This window comes from Seriola dumerili, unplaced genomic scaffold, assembly GCF_002260705.1.
Source record: "Seriola dumerili isolate Sdu_G_001 unplaced genomic scaffold, Sdu_1.0 BDQW01000113.1, whole genome shotgun sequence".
In the NCBI taxonomy this organism is placed as follows: Eukaryota; Metazoa; Chordata; class Actinopteri; order Carangiformes; family Carangidae; genus Seriola; species Seriola dumerili.
The window spans coordinates 2476419-2489063 of record NW_019174368.1 but is presented as its reverse complement, the minus strand read 5'-3'; the positions used below and the strand labels follow the sequence as shown (position 1 = coordinate 2489063).

Genomic DNA, 12645 nt, shown 5'->3' with positions numbered 1-12645 from the left:
AAACTCTTCACTAAAAATATATCTGAAAATATTTCCCCACACACCACAGCTGCAGCAGCTGCAGCAGCAGCAGCTGTGGGAGTTTTTTTTTTTTTTTTTCCCCCCCTGAACTAACAATTTTTTTTTTTCAGCTGATTCTTAAAGCCACTCTGCCTCTTATTCACATCTATTTTCCCTTTTATTAAATTAATGTCACTTTGTTACACGATCATTTAATAGACAGTGATTACTGTGAGAACACGTTCCTGCTTCTTCTTTTTTTTTTTAATCCCTGCACGCTGTGGAGTCGATCTGTGAGATATATTTTAAAGTCAACTCACATCACAGCTGGTAGGTGGTGGCAAAAATACTAAAACTAAAATAGCCTGCATGAATTTGGTTTGCTGATGGTCTTGCAGAATGCGGTCTGCAGCAGAGCCTGCAGGGAGCGAACACTGTGGCTATGTTGTGTAATTTACCCATGCCTACGTCTGCCTCCCCCCTGTGTACCTATGCTGCTCGGATTATTAGGCGGGCCGCGGCTCATTGTTAGTGCGTGTCCGTGTGGTCGTTACCATAAGGCAGCGTGCTGAGCGCCTCTCCGTTAGGGTAAGGGCTGACCATTTTCTTGTTAGTCATCACCCTGGCCGTGGCGTTATTGACCTGAGGACGGAGGAGCAAACGGTCAAAGAGACAGACAACAACAACTCAACAGAGGAAACTAAAGCAACACAGACTCAAACAAAGATTACTAGCTCGCAAGGCCAAGGCTGATACATGTTTATTTCTTACAGTAGAACTACATTCAACATGCCTGCTGCTATGTGCTGCTATTATACTTTCCTCTATGTTTTGCACATATTTATATTTAATTCTATTTTCCCAGTTCTTTTATTCTTACTGGTTCATTAACGAATCGCTGGTGTCATCTGAAGTTACGGCACATTTACTTGTATCAATGTCTGGTTTACATTTGCTCCAATCATTTTGCCGTGTAATTAGTCTGTAACATAACTTTTGTTTTTTTTTTTATTGTTAAATTGCACACTGGCTTAAAGTTAGCTGCTGGCCCACCAAACAACACGGATGTGACGACATGTTCTTGGATTATTTTCTGCACTTTCTGCTGGCGCTGTCTTTAAAATACTGCACAATGAAACTAAGTCTGCAGAAGAGTCATAACCAAGATGACTGTCTGAAATGTAAAGGTCACTGTTGTTATACTGAACCCTGGTGATCAGTGCGGAAGAATTTTACCCCTGACAATGGTGTGTGTGTGTGTGTGTGTGTGTGTGTGTGTGTGTGTGTGTGCGTGTGTTGGTGTGATTGTCCATGTTTGCGTGTAGAAGTGGGTGGGCGGCTGTTAAGGGGATTTTTAGTCATCATGCAATTAAAAGTGAGTTGCCCAGTAGAGAATTGGTGATTCACTGTGTAGGGATATGAGGGCTGCCATGGGCGACATTGGAAATGTCGCTGCTGTGACTACACATTTCTTTTGGCATGCACAGGTGAAAGTATTGTGGATGTGCATGTACCATGCACGATGGCTGACAGTTCACACTAATGCTCAGGCCTTTCAATCCAAGATGGCTGCTAATCTCCTCTCTGAGCTTCAAAGGCTCACACTCTGCTCCCTTGATCTATCCTCATCTTCCTTTGATGGGCTTTAAAAGAAGGAGATTGTAGCTCTCTGTAATAACCCACACTGCCTGAGTGTGCTGTTGAAGCTCCACATCTGACTGTGTGACAAGCTAAAGATTAATGACCTTTTGGCTGGATGAGGGGAGAGTGTGTGTGCGTGCATGTGTGTGTGTGTGTGTGTGTGACAAAGAATGAGAGAGAGAAAGACTGAGGAATGAGAGCGCTTGTGTGTACATCCCCGCAGCACTCCCATTTAGAAGACCATTAAGGCCGAGGCTGCAACTCACATTGCTTCTCTCAGTGAGTCATGTTCTTTATCTGCCGAGCTACATTCAAATGGAAATGAGGTTTACCTCATTTTTCCCTCATAGCAAATGACAAGGTCAGTGGCAAACAATTCAATTAGCCTAGCCTGGCTAGCTATCTGACGCAACTGTTCGCGGGTGTCTGAGCGGAGATGTTATGAAACCGAGTCAATGAATCAAATTAATGTTCACTTTTTCTTTTCTTTTTTTGTATCATAGTGACAAATTGTCCCGACTTGTGAGAAGTTTTATGTAGATGAGTGACACTTCCTGATAGCAAAGAGTTAGCCTATATCAATGGTGGGCAATCAGCTGTGTTTGTGCAGTTCGTGTACCTGTGTTTGCGTAATGTGCAATTAATGAAATTGGGTAAACGGTTGACAGGAATACATGCAAATCAACAGAGACCAATATGGAAGGCAAATCTCAAAGTGTTAATGATTAATAAAACATTCAGCCTTTCTCATCCCACTTTTGCCCTCCCAGTCCAGCCTGAACAATAAACCTGGACAAAATGAAGTCACATTTCCATATGAAACCAAACTTGTGGGGTTTACATACCTAAAAAGAAATATTTAAAATAAATACAAGGGAGAGGGAGAGAAAGAGGGGGTGCAAAAACATTTGTTTGACAAAATTAATAATCATATAACACAGAAATTACACGCAGCCAAATATGGGCGCATCACATGACCAAGAGTGAGTAACAAACCAAAAAAAGTAAAAAATTCAGCCAATCAGCAAGCGTTGGATGCAGCATAGAGACCAATCAAAAACAATCGCAGCACTCCCACATCGAACACATACGAGACAAAGATGGGACAGGTAAGTTAAGAGGAAGGGATGCAGGTGAGAAGTAAAGAGACAGAGCCAGTCCATGTACAAAAAAAACAGGAGAACGTAAAGATGGAGTGAAGAGAAAGAGAAAAAAAGGGAGAAAGTTTACATGAGCAACACAAAAAACTAATAACAATTACTGTTTAAAACACAACATATATACCAAGGTGCATCATTCAAATAAAGCAATTAGATTTGGTGACCATTCTCCTGAAAATCTCATTATATGTGGTGGGTTGAGAAACAGAGCACCAAAGGATGGAGGGAACAGAGAGAGAGAGAGAGATAGAGATAGAGAGAAGGAGAGAGAGGGTGAGAGAGAGAGGGAGAGTGTGTGAGAGAGAGAGAGAGAGAGAGAGCAATCCTCATTCCCAAAAAAGGAGAGAAATAAAATAAACATGAGACACTATGCCAGGCATTAGAACCGTGTGTCACAAACTAGGACCAGTACACTACGACTACGACTACTACTACGACTACTAATACACAGACAGTCCACTACAAGAAAAAACCAAACCAAAAGAGAAAAACAAAATGGCAGCATAATAGAGACCCAAAAAACACAGCGAGGTAAACCCCATATCGGTTTAGAGATGCATATGGTGACAACAACGCTGGGGCTGAGTCCCAAATCGCTCCCTCATTCACTCCTCCCCCATATAACAGGCGCTGCACCGTTTTCTCCGCAGTGAGCAGTAAATCAAGATTTTAAATCATGATCATGTTTTGCGTCATCACTGTCATGTATAAAATGCAGCGCACTGCATTGTGGGATTGTTAGCAGACAGTAGTGCGACATCATGAATTTTAAATTTCTAAAACATGAATTTTTGAGGCAAAAAAAGTAAGTGAACCCTTCGGAAATATTTTCTTTTATGTATAAATTTACCTTCAAACTCGGTCAGAGCTTCATCCAAGTTACAATTATGAACAAACACTTTATTTTAACTAATAACACACTAATTGGGTTGTTCTCGTCCCTATTGAAAACAATTAAAATATTCACAGCGCAGGCTCAGAAAAGTAAGTGAACCCCTCGGCTAACAACACGAACGAGCGCTACCTGGAGTCAAACCTGGAGTCCAGTGAATGAAACAAGGTTGAGAGCACTCAAACATTTTGAGTTTTGCTGTCCACAAGAAAAACAGATCTCACAAGACTTACGATGAAGAATTGTCGATTTGCATAAAGCTGGAGGGGTTACCGGAGTCATCTCACAGAGTTTAGTTATTCGTCGGTGCACAGTCAGAATAAACTGTCTATAAATGGAACGATTAAGTTCTGTGGCTGCTCTCCCCAGAAGTGGGCGTCCGGCTGAGACGACTCCGAAGGCACAACAGTGTTTTGTGGAATGATATAACTAAAGTTGAATTGTTTGGGAAGAACATGCAGCTCTATGTATGGCGTAAAAGGGAAGTGCATAGCAACATGAAAACATCAGGCCAAAGGTGAAGCAGGGAGGAGGGAGCGTCGTGATCTGGGGCTGAGATTTGCTGCCTGTGGGCCTGGACAGCTCCCACATCATCGAAGGGGAAAATGAATACCAAGGTCTCTTCCAGGATGAAGTCAGGGTGACTGCACCACCTGCTGAAGCTCAGGAGAAGCTAGGCGATGCAGCAGGATAAGGACCCTAAACATCACAAGTAAAACGATTTCAAACAAAGCAAATCCTCCTGTTGGAGCGGTAACACCCAGTAGAGATGCTGCGCAATTAACTCACAGAGCCGCTCACCCCAGACAGCCGAAGAATGAACACGGAGCAGCTCTGATCAGCAGCTACTGGACGAGCTTGTTTGAGGTTACTGAGGTTCGAGCAGTTATTAAACCCACGGGTTCACTTACTTTTTTCCCCCCACCAGCACTGTGAATGTTTAACTCGTTCAATGAAGACACAAAAGATAATAATTGTTTGTGTGATATTAGCTGAGGCACATTGTGTTTGTCTGTACTTGAGCCTTAGATGAAGATCAGATCACATTTTACAACCAAATAATGCTGAAAACCAGGTCACTCCAAAGGGTTCACACACTTTTTGCCGCTGTAGTGGACACACGTTCACACACTCAGAATTCGGACACTCGAATAAAATGGCGGAGGGTAAATGTTGCTCACTATATAATAAATGGGGAGTGAACTGGGACACAGCCTGGCTGATTTGGTAAGTTGCACCAGCCAGTTGCACCAGCTGTTCGTAAGTTCAAATTTAGCCTAATTAAAACCTAAGTGTCTACTAATTACTAAATCAAACCAAACTATTTCTTACCCAGATATTAGTGGCTGCTAAATATTTACACGCACTGAAACACACATATTTCTCCATCTACACAGGCATGAATAAAAACAAAGTAACATCTTTACAAAAGATATAGTTTTTTGTAATTCAAAAACTTTTGGAGGATATGGTGGCTCGTGGTGCTACAGTGACTTCCTGTTTACACAGCTGATTGAACAGCAACCAATTTACTACATAAAGTCTTTACAAGCCAAGACAGTTCTTAAGTTTCAACCCAATTTAGTAAATGACTAGTTTGAAAGTAGCTGATACTTACTAAGAACATTATGTTCTAACCTAGTAATAGATTTATGAATAGCTGGTGCAACCCAATCCAGACAGCATGGTTTCTCAACACATTTTATTTCTTATATGAATTAACAAAAGATCCCCAACGAACAGATTCGTTTTTAATGGCAGGACACAGTGTGCTGGTCTATTATGTACATTTGGAAGGTCTTTGTCTCGGCAGTAAAGACAGGCAGGGGTGTTACGCACGCATTTTTCAACTGCACATTGTGTCCACTTGGATAACATTTGACAAAGTACGCTGTGCTAAAAAGCAGGCAGGTCAGTGAAATAAAGGAATTCAAAACCAGAGCAGCGTTATATGCCCTGCAGCTCGGGGTCTGCATTCACTCAAAGCAATCGTAGGCAGCAACAGGGAGCAAAGCTTCATATCATTTCTGCTGATTTTTAATTAATCAGGAAGAAGAAAACTATATACATTGAGTCTGACGGAGAATTAATCAGATGGATTGTAGATAGCCGTGTGATTGCACAGAAGAGGGTGATTACATTCGGTCATTCCCAGTGAGGTGTTAATGACATGGTGGGGGACGGACGTGTGGAGAGAATATTACCGCTAAAAGATCCAATGTGTTGCAGGATGCTGTGTCCGTCTGTCTGTGTGCCTGTGGTGCTGTGCTGTGCACTGTAAAGTTACATAATACCAATTGCTTTCTAGGGCATTACACTGCGTGGGCCTACGATCATTACATCTGGTAAATAGAAAATGCAAAGACTAATATTGTCACTTCACAGTATATTGTACATAATGCTGTGTCAAAGGCCCATTTCAGGGGTGGGGTGGGAAGGGGATCAGTTCAGTGATAGATGTTTGTACACAACTTACCGTTGCCGTAGAAACAGCGAGTGGTTACCGTGGAGACTGACAACAACACACAGAAGTCGTCAGGGAAACAGAAAAAATATAATAAATAAAGGAACAAATAATCCTAGTAACAAAAGAAACCTAAATGCCCCCCCCTTTTATTGCCCCCATGTGAAATTAAAACCTGATAGCAGCAGTGTTACAGCTCAGAACAGAATATAAGAGAAAGAAGAAAGAGGAAGAAAAGGGAGAGGATGCTAGCTCTCAGTGCTAAACAGAGCTCTGAGCATCATTACAACAATCAGACCAGTGACAGGAAGGTATTTGGTGCTCTAGAGAACAAAAGACATGGTACAGGAGAATGAAGATACGGGGCGACCTTGTCCTAACCCCAGAAACTAGGCAACTGAATGTGCAGTACAGTGAGGGACTGAGATGATGCAGTGAGTTTAAACACCTCCGAGGAAAAGTCAGAAGAGCAGATACAGATGCACACCACCCTCCATCATAAGAGCAGAATAGCAAAAGGTTGCTTTAATGCTGTCTGGGTCTATTCCAGTCAAAAGGACAAGCGGAGGTATTTTGGTTAGATGTTGCAAGAAATGACTCATTCTTGTGTGGTAAAGTTAGGCCACAAGAGAAGTGTGTGTGTGTGTGTGTGTGTGTGTGTGTGTGTGTGTGTGTGTTTGGAAACTGATTGTGGGTATAGTGGCTATAATTTCCAGTTTTTTTAACCAGTCACCACAAAAGAACATACTGAAGGACAGTCAAACAATACAAATAAGGCAGGAAATTGAAGAAACTAAATAGATGGACAGAAGTGGAAAAACAAAATAAGGCAGACAAAGATGATGGCAAAATAGATATTAAAGTTAGAAAAAACTGCAAATTTTCAAATTCAAAACAAAACGACAGAAAGACAAACTTGACTGGCGACAAGAGAATGAAGGGATAAGGAAGAGAAAGAATTGAGTCAACACACAAACAAAGACTGAGGGTTGGAAAGGGCAAAGTACAAACTCTCTTTCCCCTTGTCTTTCAACCTTTTTTTCTACATTTTCACTCATGTACAAAAGCAAACACACATGAAAACTCGCACAGTTCATTCGTTAATTTGTCCTGGGGCAAATCATGCAGTAACAGAAAGATCTGAGAGCAAAACAAAACAGGACCGATCAAATCCATAGCAGTGGGGAGGCTCGTAAGGGTGGTGGGTGGGGTGGGGTTTCATCTATGAAACTGGGACACAAGGAGCTGGTAATCCTCCGCTTCAGGCCATCGCCAATTCAGCAATTCAAAAATCAAGTTCTTACCGATTCAAACTCTCGCAATAAGAGTAATACTACTGCATAAAATCATCCAAAAGTGTTCATTATGGAAATGGCTGGTAAAAGGCCCAGGCCGAGATGAGTGGAAGGCCAGCTCTGTCCCATTGAGGAGTGTGTGTGTGTGGCGGCAGCATTGGTTGGTGAGAGTGTGCATGGTCAGGCATGCAGAACCACAGGCACGGCTTCTTCTCATCCCGTTCACCACATCCATGCAGTGATGATGACACTCTTTACTCAGTAACACCCACCCACCAGTGGAAGGCCAGCTCTGTCCCATTGAGGAGTGTGTGTGTGTGGCGGCAGCATTGGTTGGTGAGAGTGTGCATGGTCAGGCATGCAGAACCACAGGCACGGCTTCTTCTCATCCCGTTCACCACATCCATGCAGTGATGATGACACTCTTTACTCAGTAACACCCACCCACCACCATACCACCCACCCACCACCACCACCACCACCATCCCTTCGCATGCAGAGCTGCACCACTTTTGACACACTCAGACAACTCAGCTATTCTGCGCCATTGTGTTGAAATGTCTGACTAAAACTCTGCGCTGCGGAGGAGCTGTCACTTCCCGTAACACTCCAGCCACACAGACCAACCACAAACACACAACCTTGAAGCAGTAGTTAGGGCCTGGGAGTCTTAAGGGTTTCTGCATGGTCTCTCGTCTGCTGTCTTCCTCTCAGCAGTTGCAATTGACGTTTCCACAGCGTAGTTTGCTTCGTGCACAAACCTACAGCGAAGCGCGTCAGAGAGGAGCCCGGAAAAAAAATGATGAAATCCTGCGTAAACCTGCAGATGCTTTTGTATGATACTGATTGTTTGGTCAGATTAAAAATAAAAACACGAGTTCACCACAATCTCTTTGTTTTGAAACGTGGAGAACTTAATCTTGGCGTGCCGAGAGACGGAACAGTTAAACTAAAATTACTAATGTAATTTAGCCAGCGTGCACCTTGCTGTTTTACATATTTCCTTTTGGATCTTCAAACGGCCGCCTGATGAGAAACGGGGAAGGGAACGTTAAAACCGTGTACCCTCCCTGGACAGAAGAAATATCGCTCTGCGTGACCGTGATAAACGTCACGATTTTGTTTTTATCATCAGCTATGCAAATGGGACCATGCAGAGACCCTAATACACTTCCTGTTCAGGCTGTAATTGCAGCAGAAGAATGAAATGTGTGTACATATGTGACTACACATATGTGACTAAATGATTAGGAGAGAATTTATCCATCGTTAGCTTTGCAGGGTGTCCTACAAGTCAGTAACAGCCAAAATGTTACTGCCCACGGCAGACAGATGTTATGAGTGAGGACTGATTAACCATTTATGTTAGAGCATACACAGAATCAGAGACAGCCGTGGACGGGTGGAGATGCATTGAGGTGTGCGTGTACGTGAGTAAGATACACACTGTCACACCTATATATATATATATATATATATATATATATATATATACACACATATATACATATATACACACAGCATTAATGGTGATGAGATGGGATCACAGAGAAGCAGGTAGAGACAAAGTGAACTGTAGTTGGGCCACTTACATGGATACATTGGAAGCGCACAGGAAACTGACTTCTTCAAAGCGCAGAGTTTTATTCCAGACAAAGAGAAGTACAGTATAACTTTAAGCACAACAAATCTCTTTCTATTTCATATACGCTACACACACACATGCACACTATGGGCAGCTAAGCTAAGAGAGCAACTACTAACTAACTCCCATTGGCATGCACCAAGAATAAGAAATGTCAGCACTCGAGCTCGGGACAGCAAAACTTTTATAAAACACTCAGTCAAAAAAATCATTCTATGGACTCAGCTAGTTCAGCCTTTGTTTCTATGAGGCACTCAGGTGCAACTGGTTTCATGCTAACTGAACACGTCCCATCACCCAAAACTATTTCAACGAAATAGCCGAACAGAATAAACATGCAAGGAAAAAAAACATCCAGCTGTCTGCAGAACTGCGTCAGTTGGGCTACACACGTCCATATTAAAATACCAACCATGCACACTTAGGCTGCATCAACTAAACCCATGCCAGTGGATAGCAGTGAACTACAGTCACACACACAATAATAGTAAAATATTTATGTATAACAATGGTATACAGTAGGCCTATATTTCAGAGTTTCTGAATCGTAACATGTTTACTCTAGTTATCTTTAGCCATCTCCGAAAACATAGTTCAACAAACTCTGAAATGATATGACCAATTAAAGCAAGAGATACTGCAGCAACATCTGCAAGGAGGGAGAACTGCCAGAGAGCATTGCCTCAAATAGAAATGTCCGGCCCTTTCTCCTCAGTTGAAAGAATGTATAAACACAAATCCACGGTTTGTCCTGCGCCAGCCTTTTGTCTCTTCAAGCCCATGCACCATAAACAGACAGAAAGAAACACACTCTACAGACTCTTGCTGCTGGCCCACCATGCAGCCGATACATGACCTGCTACAGCCCAACACCGCTACTGGAGTACAACAGAGTACATGCAAAAGTGACAACTGAAAAACACAGACAAACGACAAACTGGATCGCCGATTAATAAAAGTGACTGATATCATGCAAAAACTTGGGAGGAAACACACAATCAGATTAAAGCAATGTCAGGGACAACACAGGTTGTTGACTGATGCAGGGTACATTGGCTCCATCAGTATCCATTCAGCTTGCTGATTGACTGAGGGTGGAGGTGGCGGAGGGAGCATGTTGTACCAGTGGATGCAGGTGGTCGTCTTTCATTCTCGACCACACTGCAGCAGAACTGAGAGTACAGAACTAAAAAAAAAAAAAAAAAAAAGGGTCCAGCCAGCCTCATCCATCATGCAAGAATTGAGTCGCACACACCCACACACACTCACACACACACACACACACACACACACCAAGGAAATCACCACAGTAAGCCCATGCAGAAATCTTGGCTTACAGTGGCTTGGGTCAAGAGATCCAACATGGACAACTGGCTGATTGAAACCCCAATTAAATTAAAGAAGAAAAAACTACTTTCAAAAAAACTCAGCACATGCTTGCGTTTACAAATAAAAAATAATATTCAATTCAACTGAAAATAAATAACTTCAACACACATAGACTTTACATACATAAAATCTCAAGTGATCTTTGGTAAGAATCCAGACTTCCATAAAGTGAACATGCGTCAGTGTTGCTGTGATTCCCAGCATGCTGCTGTTGCACCAGGAGCCATAAGCTTGTCACAACCACTTAGCCACAACACCGGGAGAGGGGAACACAGAAGGATTTCTACGCTAGGGAGGAAAATAAGAGCATCTGACGGCAATCTGCCATGCATCATCCTTTCACTGCGTTCCTCTCGTGCCCTCCGGTGCCAACTACACAAACATCATTCCAATTGTTGCAGAAAAAAGTTGGAACATCAGTGTGGCTACAAGTTGCGCATCAGTGGAAAAAAACAAAACAAAAACAAAAAACAAAAAAGGTGAAGAGGCAACAGCTTAATGTGAAAAAAATAAATGCTGCAGAGGAAAAGTACCCAGCATGCCTTATGTAGTGTTCTTGCACCCCCCAATCATTCCCACCACAAAACCAACAAAACAAAACAAAAAGAAAAAAGAAGGAAACAAGTCTTTTTAAATTTAAAAAATGAAAAACATCACAGAGGACCAGGGAGTGGGACACCAGTGGGCTGCATCAGAGCATATCACTAAAGGGAGGATGGGAGCTAGCTAGCAGTCAGTGATCAAGCAGAATTACGATGGGAGTACAGACAGAAGACAGAAGAGAAGAAGAAGAGAGGGAGGGAGAGAGGGAGAGAGAGAGAGAGAGAGAGAGAGAGAGAGAGAGAAAGAAAGAGAGAGAGAAGGGAAAATTACCTCAATCTTTCGACCTTCCACCAGTGTGCCGTGGAGCTTTTCCCTGGCTTTCTCTGCATCTGCGCTGTTCTCAAATGTCACAAAGCCAAAACCCTGTGGTACACGGCAGAGGTTAAATAGGTTGGCGGTGAGTGAGAGGCACACATCATTATTGTGGAATAAGGGAGAGATGAGAATCTGTGAAACCTTGGAGCTCGGGGGCCGCAGTCTGACCTCTTTTAATACATAACTAAAGTTTGATAACAATGATCTCCAACGTGGCGTGCTGATGACATGATGATGTCATAGCCATGCATGGTGGGAATACCCCGTCAACAGTCAGGGGAGAATTGTGGTGGTGTTTCAGAAAATTTAAATGGCGTCTGTGCTCTTACCTTTGAGCCCCTCTCATTGAAAATAATCTCTACATCCAGAATCTTCCCAAATTGCTGCAAATAAATTTGAGAAGAAAAATGAGCAAAAACAGAATCAAAAGGAAGCAAATCATTTACATCTTTAAAGCTGTCTCTGGTTTGGTTTAGATCTCAGTCTTTTAAGAGCGGTTTTACTGCAAAGTCAGAAGCTTGTGTGACACTGTGTGAGTTACAGCTACTTTACACTAGGGGTCACTGTTATACAAAAGACGACTTCCCGCAGTTCAGTGTTTCTGTCCATCCCTCTGCCTTGAACTCAACTCCGTACCCTTTTTCCCTCTCGCTTCGTCACTCATACTAACACACTGACACACATAGAAGCCAAATGCCCCTCTCGAGCACCGAGAGAACACCCACGAGTCTCTTTCCTTTGTGTTACTCGGAGACACCCCCCACCCCTAGTGAGGCAAAGACCCAGACTGATTTATTGATCTTGTTATAAATGAGGCCCCACAACATTCCCAGCTTCTTACCCCAAACATCTGTCTGAGATCTGGGTCCCGGAAGCGGAAGGGGATGTTTGAGACGTGGAGGCGTTTGGGGGTCCCTTTGGCCTCGTTGGAGTCTCCTGCGGAGCCTCCTGCACCTGTACCTCCTGTGCCACACTGTACACCCGCCTCACCCTGGGATGTCTCATCTGCCTTTCCCTGCGGGGGGGGAGAGAGCGAGGAAGAAAACGTCATGGAAGGTTGAGAGAAGCAGAAACGGCTCGTGATCGTTATCTTAGCGCAGTGACAGTTCTGCTACTTCTCCTATTTTGGGTGTAACTCACTGGAAACAGGCAGAATTGTCATCATCATCATGCATTAGAAATAAACATTATAATCTCAGCTGCATCTTAAATGTAATCTGATTCCTGTATTTATGTCACAT

General features: G+C 43.0%; 1 protein-coding gene across 2 annotated transcripts in view; it reads right to left on the bottom strand.

Moving 5' to 3' along the window:
• Nucleotides 1-12645, bottom strand: part of LOC111223700 (RNA binding protein fox-1 homolog 2-like) — a 43386-nt gene that overhangs the window by 7051 nt on the left and 23690 nt on the right. For both annotated transcript variants that reach the window (XM_022747938.1, XM_022747939.1), the window contains exons 4-7: nt 12246-12419; nt 11734-11787; nt 11360-11452; nt 555-642 (exon numbers count right to left, since the gene is read on the bottom strand). In XM_022747938.1, the coding sequence (XP_022603659.1) occupies nt 555-642; nt 11360-11452; nt 11734-11787; nt 12246-12419 (409 nt within the window). The remainder of the gene's footprint in view (nt 1-554; nt 643-11359; nt 11453-11733; nt 11788-12245; nt 12420-12645) is intronic.